This window comes from Triticum aestivum, chromosome 5B (assembly GCF_018294505.1).
Source record: "Triticum aestivum cultivar Chinese Spring chromosome 5B, IWGSC CS RefSeq v2.1, whole genome shotgun sequence".
In the NCBI taxonomy this organism is placed as follows: domain Eukaryota; kingdom Viridiplantae; phylum Streptophyta; class Magnoliopsida; order Poales; family Poaceae; genus Triticum; species Triticum aestivum.
In genome coordinates this window covers 65754559-65768911 of record NC_057807.1, presented here as the reverse complement: position 1 = coordinate 65768911, position 14353 = coordinate 65754559, and the positions used below count along the sequence as shown (strand labels likewise).

Below are 14353 nucleotides of genomic sequence, written 5' to 3'. Positions count from 1 at the left end.
ATTGAAGGAAATTAGGCTGCTAATTCTGCGCAATCCCTGCATCCATGACATTGGTGCCTCGCTGGGCAAGGCCCCTTGCCTACGTGCGTGCCTTGGGAGGGGGCCCTTGACCATTGGGGGCCCGGGGCGGTCGCCCCCCCTCAGGGCCGGCCCTGGTCGGATCTGCCAGCGCGTCCGCACAGATCTAAGTCACCGTCAATGGAAGTGGTGAAGGTAGAGGTGGTGGCTGTCCTAGTAATGAGGGGAGGGGGAGGGGGAGGGGGTGAGCCTAGATTTTGCAGGCAACCAATCCACTGCGTTCGCAACCGAGCAGATATTTTATGGCCCAACTAGACCTGGTTGCGATTTTGTGGACAACCAACCTTTATAAAGAAAATCATGTCGAAATGAGAGTCGCGTTTTCTGTACGTGCGAATCTAGAAAACAAAATAAGTTGCCGTGTTGGAGTTGGCCTCGGCTCCACCAGGACGCACGGACGCACTTGTCCATGCTCTGCTGCTCCTGCCGTGTTCATACCACTGTCAGGCAGCCAGCTGCCGAAATTACACTTCAGTCCTCAGTCCTCACCTATCCAGAAAGTCGATCCCATCCGCAAATTCCACCTTATCCCTCCCAAATCGATCCCGACCTCCACCGCCGCCTCCTTCAGCGGTACACTTGGTCGGCCGCCGCCGCCCATTGCGTATTTGCATGTGGAGAAGCAAACAGTGCAGAGACGAAGGCCACCGCAGATCGGAGGCTAGGGATCAGATAAGGAGGGGGATGCGTCTTCTTTCTGCTCCAGGTTAGCGATTTATTACCGCTCTCGTTTCTGCTCTCCTTATTAGTTTACAGAGGGAGTACTAAATAATTGCTACTACTTCGCTGAGTTCCTTACAGCAACTTCAGATTTCAATCTGATTATTGCGCATCTGTGTTCACAAAAATACAGTCAACCAAATAAGCAAAAAATGCCTTTTAGAATAAAATAAAGGACCGGATGTGCTTCCAATATTCACACTCGTAGGGTGACAGTAAAAAATTGTAGCATTTTACTATATCCAGAGGATTTTTCAGAATGATTCACATGATCCAATGCATCTTCAGCATCGAAACTAATTACCTGGATGCATATGTATCAGGTTCAAGATACGACACGCTTCATCGTACCCGCGGACCAGTTCCTCACAAGTTGTTAATCTGTTCTGAAATACGACAGCAGTAATTCCAAATGTCTGTTAGCATCAATTCTTGGACAAATATACAAGAATTTCGTCGGAAAATAGATTGACCTGGAAAATACTCCCTCTGTCCGAAAATACTTGTCATCAAAATGACTAAAAAGGAATGTATCTAAAACTAAAATACGTCTAGATACATCTCTTTTTATCCATTTTGATGACAAGTATTTCCGGACGGAGGGAGTAGATTGACCTGCTGCTATACAAGAATCGTCCTTGTTTTTTTGGTTCCTCCTCAACGTAGGGGCCGGGCAACCCCCAAAACTGGGTGAGAGTGAGGCTTCTCCTCCCTTCCTTGTTCTACTCCATGTGAACACTTGAGGGAGTCTAACTAGGTTGGATGCTGACATATTTTTTTGATAAAAGGGCGTACCTGATATCACATATGCCACTGAGGGTCAGATAATGCAAGGACCATGCTGTGTTAATGTATTTCTTCTTATGACAATCTTGTTTTCTTTGCCATCATTAGAAAATTTGTTTTCATGTATTTAAAGCCACACTTTTTTTGTGTATTCACTCCAGGAGGTCCAAGCTAGCTGATATAACATGACTGCAGAAAAGCGTATACCGTTACATGAATTACGTGAGATTACAAATGGATTCTCAGTGGACTCAAGAATAGGACAGGGTGGGTATGGAGATGTTTACAAGGTATCGCTTATTACTTGTCATTTTGTGTTTCAACCCCAACAACAAAGACAGACGACAAACGACCCAGTTATAAACAAATAATTGTGTAGAACGCTTATGTCAAGCACAGGGACTGTACAAAGGAAGAGATGTTGCTGTGAAGTTGCTTCATGTTGATACGATACAAGGAATCGATGATCAACAATATCTCAATGAAGTTGGTAACCTTTTGAGGGTTAAGCATCCAAATATCGTGCAGTTACTTGGTTATAGTTATGAAACAACTTCTGAATTGGTTGAACACAAGGGTAAGCAAGGTCTTAGTAAACACATATATAGAGTCCTCTGCTTCGAGTACTTGCAGGGTGAAAGCCTAGACAAGCGTCTTCCTGGTACGATGGAACTTAACTTCATTTTCTTTCGTGTTTAAAAAAACAAATTTAATTCTATTGTGTATAATATTGTCTTTATCAACTTGTGTAGAAGAATCTTTTGCACCTGATTGGAGCATACGTTACATGATTATAAAGGGCATTTGTGAAGGATTAAATTTCCTTCACAGGTGTGAACCACCAATTTTTCATCTTGATCTAAAGCCTGCCAATATATTACTAGACAGTTCCATGATGCCTAAAGTGGCAGATTTTGGATTGTCAAGGGTCATCAGTCAATCACACACTCAAGTCACAAAACAAATCAAAGGAACCCAGTAAGTGCCTCCCGGAATTCCTCATTTTTTAGTTTCCCCCCTTTTGTGATCAAATAAACAATATCTGTGCTGACCGTGTCCTTTGATATCATGCAGGGCGTACATGCCACCAGAATTCATAAAAGATGGCTATATCTCACGTAAGAATGATGTCTTCAGTTTAGGACTTGTGATGATAGAGATAATGACAGGGTCTTTGGGTTACTCCGGTCATATAGAAATGGACGAAGTCGTGCAATTTACGCAGAAGGTACGGAAAAACATTTTCAGTTTGACACTCGAGTTTATATAACAAAGCAGCACATTATGGACATGTTTGATGTCTATACTTTACGCATTATGATCGTGCAAGCAAGGAGTTGATAACTTATTTGAGCTATAAAAAACTTTTAACCTAATATACAAGTTGTTTCCTTTTGTATTTTCGGAAATGAAAAAAAATGTGAACTCCACCGGTCCAATAACTACCAACAATGGATATCCACTATATTATAAGAAACCTACATGGCACAGTTAGTCGTCAGCATAAACAACCAGTAGTTAAATTATTCATGTAATTAATCCGCTTGCCAGTAGAAAAATCTAGAGTATAATTAATTTTGTATACTACTCGTCGAGTGCCAAAAATGCACATTTGGAGATTCTAAAAATGAAAAGAAAGCACGCAGAACCTTGCTTCATTAGAGAGGTGATAAGCACATATACATATAGTACATTTCTTTTATTTCTAGTTCCTTTTGATTATAAAGAGCGTTTCCATCTGCATTTTGGAGCAAGTACAAGGTAAAAAAAAACTTTGCTCTCATAATTAGACATCTAATACTCTCTATCTAGGTTAGTTATCTAGGAAGTGGTACGCGACACCTTTGAACAAGAATATGACGTATATATCGGAGTACATGTCACACCTTTTGACTTAGAATTTACATATACCAGAAAACTTCTCCCTGTATACAATATATTGACCATGAAATTTGTGTGTCAAGAACACTTTTGAACAACCCGCAAAAAAAAAAAAACACTTTTGAACAAGTATCTTAGATTGTAATTTTATATTTTTCATCTCAAATTATATCTCTGTTCCTGTTTCATAGGTACTTAGCAATTGGAAGAATAGGATAAAGGCCACTTCAGAGTACCCATTAGAGGAATCACATCAAGTGCAGACATGCATCGACACAGCAATGCGTTGTATGGAACTTGACAGAAACAATCGACCAACTATAGCAGAAGTACTGGATACTCTGAACAAGACAGAAACTCATATTCCCAAGAGACAGGTATGATCTGCGTAAGCAAGAGAGCATTTATTTACAATTGACAGAAGATAGTTGTTTGTGCACATGGACTAGCTAGCAATAGTAGATTCTGCAGCTCCCCATTTCCCAATCATTTTGTTTTCCGGATGTAAAACTTACTTTTTACATCTTTTTGATTCTTCACTCTTCAATCTGTCAAGAACAAAGTTAAGTTTAATTCCGTCTAATTTATAGGAACAGAAAGACTAGAAGAGTAAAGGGCAACCTGGTGCATGTAGCTCCCGCTTGCGCAGGGTCCAGGGAAGGGTCCGACCACTTTGGGTCTATAGTACGCAGCCTTTCCCTACGTTTCTGTAAGAGGCTGTTTCCAGGACTTGAACCCATGACCTCATGGTCACAAGGCAGCAGCTTTACCACTGCGCCAAGGCTCCCCTTCAACAGAAAGACTAGAAGAGTGCGCGTTCAAAATTGTGCCATATAGTGAATGGCGGTGTTGATGTCGTACGAACTACCCTGATAGGATTATAGGATAGCTTGACCTGGGTGCCGAGGCTGTTGGAAATAAAAAGTTGCATGCCTAGCTTTAGTCTGAGTTAGAAAACATGAGGTTTCGATAATGTGTTTAATTTGCATGCCATACATGAATTTCGGTTATGTCCTAGACTCTTCTAGTTATACGTGGCTTTGCTTGTAAACTAGTACTAGTCGGTAATGGTTTAGCATACCGTGTTGATCACTGAAGGCCCGTGCAAGCATCTGGGTTGGAAAAGAAATCAACCATGTCCTTGAGCTGTGTTTTGCTCATGATCTTATGGGAAGCTCGATTTAGTGCTGTAGAACATTGCTGATCCAAGGGAGAAAACCAACAGCGGCGCCCTCACTTGACACAGCCAGAGGCGCAACAGTGGCTGCCGGAGATGGTGATGGGAGTGATGAGAGGTAAAGAGGTGCCGCTCGGTGGCTGTGGAGTAGAGTGGTGGAGAGGAGTGTCTTCAGGGCGCCCCCGGAGGGGAAGAGGTTGGAGTGTAGAGCACTGGCAGCATTGCAATGCTCTGTAAGCATCAACTTAGCTTTAGAATCATGGCGCACACCCTGTTTCCGCTTCAATCATGTCACCGCGTATCGGGCTCCTCCCCCTCCAGTGTCGCTAGCCTCAGTCCCCTTCCCCCCTCTTGGCCGCCGCTGGGGTGTGCTGACGGGCAAAGTCCGCCGGTGTCGGCGGCAGCGGGGCCCTTTAATCCTTTCGCCTGGGGCGGTGGGTGCTACGTCACGCTGGCGAGGGGCGTGGCGGCGCGGTCGCGGGCGCGTGTTGCGGCATGCTGGACTTCGTGGGCGCGTGCGCGCCCAGCGCAGGGGCGGCTGCTAGGTCTGGCTCGGCCAAATCTGCGGCCCGGTGGCCATGGACGGCGGGGGGCGTCTCGCCAGCAGGGCCTAGGCATGTCTGCTGCGTCTTGCACGATTGCCGGTGGCCAGTGTGCAAGGCCCGAAATGGCACCTCGTGTGGTCGTCTCTAGGACGGATCTTGACCGTCCGGGCGAGTGTCCGGCGTGCTCCTCGATGATCTGACCTAGAGGCCATGGTGGGGCGTTGCAAGGGCCAACGTGAGGAGGCTGGCTGGAGGGATGGGTGGCCTACCCACCCGTCACCGGTGCGGGGTTATGCCGATCGAGGTCTCGTACCGCTCCGCCCCTTCTCTTTCCCCTGGCCTGGTTGCCTCCGGCTGCATTTGTTGAAGCGTGGTTGGCGCTGGCAGCTCCAACAATGGTAGGTCTGATGGTGGTGGTGATCCGATCCTTTGAGCAGCCGATGCAGGTGTCGGGTGGCAGGGCGGCGGCTCTGCGGTGGAAGCTGCGATGTTCATGGGCGGAGCTTGCAGCTCGTGTGCGGACGGCTGATCTTGGTTGCGTGGGCGGAGTGTTGGCTCGGGCTCGGCGATCCGTGATGGTGGTGCGATAGGTCTCTTCGACCGGACGCACCTTGATCGGAGGTGGAGGGGTTTGCCGAGTGAAATCCTTGTCTGACCGTGGTTAGACCGACGGTGGCGGTGTCCGCAGGCGTCGTCCCCTTCTTGTAGGCTCCGTCGCGGTCTCTCTTGTTACTCCATGTTGCTCCGGATGAAAATCTTGATCCTTTGGATTGGTTGGTGGTGCACTCTGGTGTCGTGTCCTTCCTGAATACCTTGGAGCTCACGGTTCGTCGGCGGTCAGCTATGTTCTTCACGGTGGCTTGTTGTCCGTGGAGGGCTCTGTCATCTTTGTAGTGATGCTTGTTGTTCATCTATTGTTCGCTTCGAGTTGGCTTAGCTGATCTCCGACACCTTTGTATCTTGCTTTGAGTGTGTGTGTTTGGGTGTCATGTTGTATGGTTCAGATGTACGAGGGTCGTTGCTTTATCTATAAAGCGGGGCAAAAGCCTTTTTTGGTAATCATGCCATCGTGTCACCCTCCATCAGGACTATGGCCTTGTTCGCGTAATGGTGTCGTTTTGGTGAAGGTGGTGTTAAGACTGCCCATCTGTGTGTTCATACATTTGTTGTTTCGATGTGTTGCCTTTCGCCATTCTAGTATATATGTTGCATTTCTATTCCAACATGTGGTATTACCGAAAAAGGCTTTCGCGCCGCTTTATATATATAAAGCCACAATCAACAGCACCCGGTACAAACGCGCGCCCGCACAACACACGCGCACACACACACCCAAGACAGGATACATAGGCGCTAAGCGCAACAACACCATCCCTAGCACTACGCGAGGAGGTGAAGCTGCATATGACGAACCGTGGGCTCCAAGGCGGCGCCTTCAGGAAGGGGACGACATCGGAGCGCCGCCACCGCCTGATCTGAGGATCAGAGTTTCCCCTGGAGCAACACAAAGGGCAATGAGAGCCGCGACAACGCCTTCAAGAAGGGAACGAGCTTCACCGCCGCCGGTACGTCCGAAGATAGAGCAGGGTTTCACCCTAGACACCATTCACCGCCGCCGAACGCCACACCCCAGCTACCACGTCGCCCCCACGGCCATGGCAACCGGGTAGCACCAAGCCACGGGCTCTACCCATGAACACCGCGAACCCACCACCAGGGTCGCCGCCCCGGCATCCAAGACCTTGTCACCACCTCACCCGAGATCTGCCGCTACCCCAACCAACGACACGAGCGGAAAGGACCCGCCTTTCGCATCCCTAGGCTGCCCCAGTGCCGAGGCCCAACAGGTCGGCCAAGACTGGCCTCCATCGCCCCGTCCAACAGCACCGGGCGCGAGACGAGCTCGGTCTTGCTGCCGGGCGCGAGACCAGCTCGGTCCTGCTGCCGGGCATGAGACAAGGTTAGTCCTGCCGCCGGGTGCGAGACGAGTTCGGTCTTGCTGCCGGGTACGAGATGAGTGATGGACCACAGCCGGGGGAGGGCCAGCCATCGACGAAGATAGCGGACAAACGCCCTAGGAGAAGGATCGAAGGTCGACACAGGCTGCACACTGACGGGCCGACGCCGGAGAAGTCCAGCCGCTGTCGTGAACGACCCAGACCACCGCCATGAGCCACCACCTCGAGCGGAGGAGAAGATCACAGTATCCACCACCACGCCGCCGCCACCACCCACCACTGCAGGGTGGCCGCCCGCGGCCCAAGCCGCCCACGGCCCGCGCCGTCACGGGGCTGAGCAAGCAAGCCCGCGGCCACCCGCCAGCCTGGACGCGCACCAACCACCGCCTCCGCCACGCTTCCAGCTCCGCCAGACGTCGGCCATGGTGGAGCCAGACGCACATGACCCAAGCAGCACGTTGCCCCCACCGCACATCGGGCCATCGGAGCCAAATCCGCCAGATCTGGACGGGGCCGTCGCACGCGTCACCGCCACGCGCCACCGCTAGAGAAGCCACGCCGCAGCCGCTGCACGTTGTTGGGGTATCAAGCCGCTGCTGCACCGCCGCCACCCAGCATGCCCGCCGCCGCGCTGCTGGCCCCACACGGCCCGCGCCGCGCTGTCCCGCGCTGGACGCCAACCGCGAGGAGAGGGAATAGATCCCCGCCGCCACCAACGCCGGACGGACTTTGTCGTACGGTGCCGTGCGGAGGCGGCGGGGGGAGAGGCGGCGCGCTAGGGTTTACCCCGAGGACACTCGCGGGAGCGGCATGGGGGGGGCCTATCACATGTGGTATTACGACCATTTACTCAGCCGATTTACACGTTTTGTGAAGAGTAATCTAACTGAAAGATCAGTCAAGAACTTAGCTTACACATGTAGCATAATCATCCCACAGAATTTACAAGACCATGAGATCATGATCATGATAATTCGATTTGTATTCTCCATGTCCTTACACATAAAAAACTTGTTGCAGATGATAGATGTGCTCCCGTGTCCAACTATTGGGCTCAGGAGCGAGTCTAATATGTTGGAGATGATGGTTGCTGAACTGAACAGTAATGATAACGGACATAGCAATTCGATGCCAACAGATAGCTCTAACCGTGCTGTGCAGCAAGTTCCTGACAGGGAAACATCATCAGATGTGGAAGAAGTAATCATCGGAAGGACTGAGGAAAAACAGAAAATATTGTCTATTTTATCCGAGCACATCACAGAAAAAATGGTCATCCTTCCAATATATGGCATTGGAGGCATTGGCAAGACAACCTTGGCACAAATGGTATTCAATGACCAACAGTTTGAAGACTACACTCGGGTGTGGGTATATGTTTCCCCGGAATTTAACTTGCATAAGATAGGCAACTCTATAATAATGCAGTTAACAGACAAGATCAGCAATATATCTACCAAACAGATGCTTCATAACCGCCTTAAAGAGCTGTTTGCTGGTAAGAGGATCCTTATTGTTTTGGATGATCTGTGGGAGGAGAACCCAAAAGAGTTCGATAAACTAAAGGTTATGCTAGGGCTTGGCGTGGGAAGTAAGGTGATTATAGTAACTACACGTGATGGAGGCCTCGCAAGGAAATTTTGTAGTCCTGCAGTTGCACCATACAAGCTGGAGACTTTGACGGTTGATGAGTGCTGGACTATAATTAAACATAAAGCTGACTTTGAAAACCGAGTGGATCAAGAACAATTGGAGCATATAGGAAGGGAGATTGCAGCCAAATGTGGAGGAGTGGCCTTAGCGGCTCAATCACTTGGATACATGTTGAACGGCATGACTTCAGATGAATGGGAGTCGGTGAGAGATAGTTATATCTGGAATCTATCGAGTTTGGAGGGCCATGAAGTGCTTGCGTCCTTACGGCTAAGCTATAGCCACATGTCTGCTTGGTTGAGGTTGTGCTTTTCCTATTGTGCAATATTTCCAAAAGGTCACAAAATAGTGAAGTATGATCTAATTCACCAATGGATTGCTCTTGGATTCATCAAGCAATCTAGTATATTTGATTCCATGCAGCTCTGTGAGAATTATGTCACACAACTTTTGGGGATGTCCTTCCTTCAATATTCAAAGACACTTTCAGTGAGTTACTACATAATTTTACTCATATTTTCAACCTTAGGTATTCCAGCTCATATACTGTATATTTTCATGATGACTCCTGGAGCAAAAGCATTAATAGTGCATATGCTCACGTTCAATTCTTTTTGCGCATTTTTTATTGGAAAAATCAAAAAAATGTGCATGTCGTACAAATGCATGATGTTATGCTCATTAAAAAATGTGAATGAATATACATTTGTGAATTGTAAAAAAAGATAAATTTGTTCCACACATCGTTTCTCCATTTGGGCCAAATTTTGTCGGTTATCGATAAAAAAACTATGAATAGTTTAAATTATTTGTACGAGTGCTCATACTCTAATACAACACATAATTGTGAAATTAGTTTTTTCAAATATGCAAGTGCAAGTAGTTGCTAATGGGTGTTTAGGACATTCGTCTCCATGGATGGAGCCAGGAATATTCAAAAAGAGGAAGGGCGGGGGGATGAAACAAATTAAACAATTGATGGAGGCATATGTAAACATTTAGGGATTAACCCCACAAGTATAAACTATGTAGGGGTAGTTTGAGAAAAAAAATCAACATGGGGGAGCCATGGCCCCAGCTCGCTCCCTGCTGGCCCTGCCTCGTCCCGTTTGTGAACGGTCAACGGGCAGTCAACGGGAGACCGTGTGCCCATGGCGCTTGCCGCCGTTAGTTAGAGGGTGCTCAAGGAATGCTTTGCATGTGACACTCTACCTGACATGCGCTGCATCAGCAACATTTCGGCTGCTCTCAACATGCATGGCATCATTGAGTTCATCTACCTGGCAGATATCATGAATGCCCAGATCGTAGCGCCCTCTGGTGAGGATGAGTTCATTTGGAATATCTCGGCCTCTGGATTATTCTGGGTAGTCGGCGTATGCTGTTCTCTTTTTGAGGGCACAGTGCAGTCTCCGTCCTAGTGATTGGTTTGTGTTTGCTTGGCTTGACGCTGAGGATCGGTGCTGCCTTGGCCTTTTCATTCTAGCCCTGATAATACCTAGTTTTGACCCTTTTCTTGCGTGGCGTCCTAGCCACAACTTTGAGCATTGCATGTCTTTCAAGAACCTATTCGGCCATACCAGCTTTAGTTGATATACTATACTCACAATGATAAAATATTGTTCCCAATGAATGAACATTAAGATGTCGTACCCGGATGGAAGTACTTCCATTGATTTACTACTCCGTTTACACGTTTTACAGTTATATGTCAGTACTTCTGTTGATAAATATACTACTATAAAATGAAATAAATCCAAAATTCTAATAGCATTAGGTGTTTTTTTGCTGCAGAGTGACACAAAACGAAACGAAGATGTCATATTGTTCACGATGCATGACCTAGTATATGATCTCGCAAAAGAGACCTTGTCGCATCAAATTAGCGTTGGGGGGAATAATTGCCGCTACACATTGCTCTCAGACTGTAGAGAGTCATTGCAGTATTTCGTGGCTTTTCCTGCAAATATAAGGGCGCTGCATTTTCAGGACTGCGGCAATAAACAACTCCGTGGCAGTGCATTTTCGCCAGCTAAGTGCCTCCGTGTCTTGGATTTAAGTGAATGTTTTATTCAGAAGTTACCTGATTGTATTGGCCAACTGAAGCAGCTGAGATTTCTTCATGCTCCACGGATACAAGATAAGATGATTCCCAATTGTATCACCGAGCTCTCAGAATTAAATTATCTCAACCTTAGAGGCTCTGAGAAAATCACAGCACTGCCGGAGTCAATTGGTGATATGAAAGGTCTGATGCATCTTGATTTATCAGATTGCAATGGTATACTTGAACTCCCAATATCATTCGCGGAGCTGACGCAGTTGGTGCATTTGGATTTATCACGTTGCAGAGTATCTATATCAAAAGCTTTTGGTGGCTTTACCAAACTTCAGTACTTGGATTTAACAGTTCATTATAAGATAGTCACAGATAGGAGAGGGCTAGCAGAGGTCATCGGTAATCTAATCAAACTCAAGTATCTAAATCTATCAAGTTGCATTCGGATTATGGTCCCTTCAGAATATCAGATTGGCAGCTTGCTTGACAAAATCAGCACCCTTTCCAATCTAGAGCATCTGGTCTTGTCTGAGAATGAAGAGCTTTCAAGTATACCAGAAAGTATTAGCAACCTCAGGAAGCTTCATACACTGGACCTCTCAAGCTGCCACCTAAAGAAGCTCCCCGATAGTATAAATCAGATGGTTAGTCTGAAGGTTCTAAATTTGAAAGGTGTTAACTGGTATGAATTGTCTCTCTCTCGGTTTAACTGTGCCTCTTTGCCATACTTTGAGGTGCATGCTTCAGGTGATAAATGTGGCAGCAATATCGTTCTGCTTGAGCCTACAAATCCTGATGTGTTGATGATAGATAGACTTGAAAATGTGAAGTCTGCAGGAGAGGCACACAGTATAAAACTAATAGAGAAACAAAAAATTATAAATCTAAAATTTGAATGGACTGTAGATGCTGCGAGGTCTGTGGATGACAAGGAGGTGTTGGAAAAACTAGTGCCGCCAAGCAGTGTACATACATTGGATATAACTGGTTACAGCAGTGTCTGCATTCCAGATTGGCTTATGGGTATCGGGCAATATCTCCCTAATGTTTCTTACTTATATTTGTGTGATTTTCAGAAGTGCAACAAGCTACCACCACTTGGTCTACTACCAAACTTACGAGACCTGAGTCTCACCCGTATGGAGGGCTTGGAAGAATGGAACACGACACATTACAGTGGCGAGGAAGGTTCAAATGAGCTCTTGTTCCCTAAGCTTGAGGAGTTGAGGATAGAGCAATGTGGCAAGCTGAGGATAAAACCGTGTCTGCCTGGGGAGAGCGCCAAGTATTTGTGCATACGAGGTTGTGATACTATGCTATCATCATGGGGAGAGCGCTCGTCACACTGCAGTACTTCCTCCTCTTCTCCGTTAACTGAGCTGGAAGTTGCTGAAAGCAAGGTGCCCATGCATCAGTGGAGGTTGCTTCACCACCTCCCTGCCCTTCGTAAATTAACTATCACTGATTGCAGTGATCTGACCACCTCACCTGAGATCATCCACAGCCTCTCTTCCCTTAGAGCGTTGTGCTTTGTATTATTGTCGCAGGCAGGACTGCCGAGAGGGTTGGTTGAACTGACATCTCTGCAGGAACTAACTCTGTATCGGTGTGCAACCATATCAGTACCAGAGTGGTTAGGGGAATTAACCTCTCTCAAGCGTTTTGTGATAGGGCGCTGCCAGGGGATGAGGTCTTTGCCTGACAGCATACAAGCGACGAAGCTTGAATATTTACAAATTGACGACGAATGCCCTACATTGGTGAAGTGGTGTAAATCAGAGAATAACAAGATGAAGCTCGCTCACATAAAAAAAGTGGTATGCGCTTGCCGAGCTATATGTTGTGCATTGCTTTTATTCTCTCACTGACATCAAGTGCCTACTCTTTCTTTATCTACAAATACGTATACTCTGGCTAATCATGCCAAGTGGCGAATACAAAAAGTAATTTTTATATGATGCCTAATGTGTCAAGATTACTGAGTAAAAAGTAAAATATGCAATGCTTGCACTAATTATTCGTCTTTAAGTAGAAAATAATTCTGGTTGTAGTTGTACTATAACATGGAGAGTGCTATACGTGCTGTGTTGTTCTGATTATACTGTTTCTGTTGTTCAGAACTTCCTATTCGACTCAGATGAAGAAGACGAGTCAAATGAAGAAGACATAGCAGATGACTCAGATGAAGAAGAGATAGCGGAGACCGTTGAGGAGACAACCACAATTGATGTGGCCAACGCAAGAGGTGCCGTCCACAATTCAGTAGCTGTCATTCATGGCACTGTGACTGATGAGGTGCGCCAACGGTTCAGGATGTGCTGTTGTACAGTGCTGTGATGAACATGCCTGGCTTCTTGTCTCATGGACAAGAATGGCTCTGCATATTGTCTAATCCTGTAGTCTCAGGTGGTGATCATGTCATAGTGATACTTCTAATCTATGATTTGTTTCTTGTCTACTCACGTGTTGACTCGTAGCCGTTTGCCATTTCCCTAATTAATGTTTGTTCTGGTGCGTGGATTATTAATATGATGCTCTGTTTGTGAAAACTGAGATGAACCTGAAGAAGCTTTACATTACGGAACATGGGTGAAGATCAAAAGAAGTCAAGGGTAGGGCATTCAGTTTTAATCTGTGCTGTAACAATGAGAATGAAAAGACGAAATGACAGAGGTGAAGGCGACACGTTCTTCTCCGTGGTGCTCTTTGCGTTGATGGAGCACACCCTGAGGTACTGTTGAAGAGAGCAAGATTCCTATCCATCAGTGGGGGTTGCTTCACCACCCCCCCTGCCCTCTGTAAGTTAACTACCAAAGGTTGCAGTGATCTGACCTGAGATCATCCACAGCCTCTCCTCCCTCGACCAGGCAGAACTGCCGAGATGATTTACAAGAACTGACCAAGCTTGAATATATATATTCATTCTTGGCTGCCCTGCATTAGAGAAGTGGTTTGAATCAAAGGAGAACAGGATGAAGCTCACTTGCATCAGTGTATGTGCATGCCAAGCGTCCATTCTCGAATTGACTAGTGACAATTCTGTCTTTAACCACAAATATATACTGTACACACATTGCATGAGTATATTTCCCTCATAAGTTGTCAAATTAGGTGTACATATTATTATCTTCTTCTATATGACGCCTCATTTGTCTAGAAGTCTAGATTACAGAGTAAAATACGCGACAGTTGCGCAAATTTTATTTGTCTACGAGGAAAAGCATTGTTCACCACAGCGCTATAAAGCACAACTGGATGCACCTCATCAGTCACAGTACCTTCCTGTACCTTCAATGATGTTGGGAAGACCTGAACAACAAATATACTGCCTCAGAACCATATAAATTATCTTAGATTTGCCTAGATACGGATCTGGATGCGTAATATGGATCGGATTAGTAAAAAACAAAACAACAGAGCACACACAGCTATCCATGCTATAGCGCAGCTAAAACCATGCATCCTTTTTCTTCTTCTTATATGAATAGTTTGTGCA

At 46.5% G+C, this 14353-nt stretch overlaps 1 protein-coding gene across 11 annotated transcripts; it reads left to right on the top strand.

The window, feature by feature from the left end:
* The first annotated feature begins 429 nt into the window (after positions 1-429).
* Positions 430-13384, top strand: LOC123110440 (putative disease resistance protein RGA1). 11 transcript variants are annotated; one of them, XM_044530952.1, is made up of 11 exons: positions 432-784; positions 1122-1488; positions 1587-1643; positions 1746-1874; positions 1984-2245; positions 2337-2562; positions 2659-2812; positions 3657-3842; positions 8166-9287; positions 10593-12674; positions 12976-13384. In XM_044530952.1, exons 4-11 carry the CDS (start codon positions 1770-1772, stop codon positions 13192-13194), a joined length of 4356 nt encoding a protein of 1451 aa, XP_044386887.1. In that variant the 5' UTR covers positions 432-784; positions 1122-1488; positions 1587-1643; positions 1746-1769; the 3' UTR covers positions 13195-13384. The 11 variants fall into 11 exon arrangements, with proteins under 11 accessions (XP_044386892.1, XP_044386887.1, XP_044386884.1 ...); XM_044530949.1 differs by having other exon boundaries at positions 1587-1649; XM_044530955.1 differs by having other exon boundaries at positions 1587-1649; positions 1964-2245.
* The last annotated feature ends 969 nt before the right edge of the window (positions 13385-14353 follow it).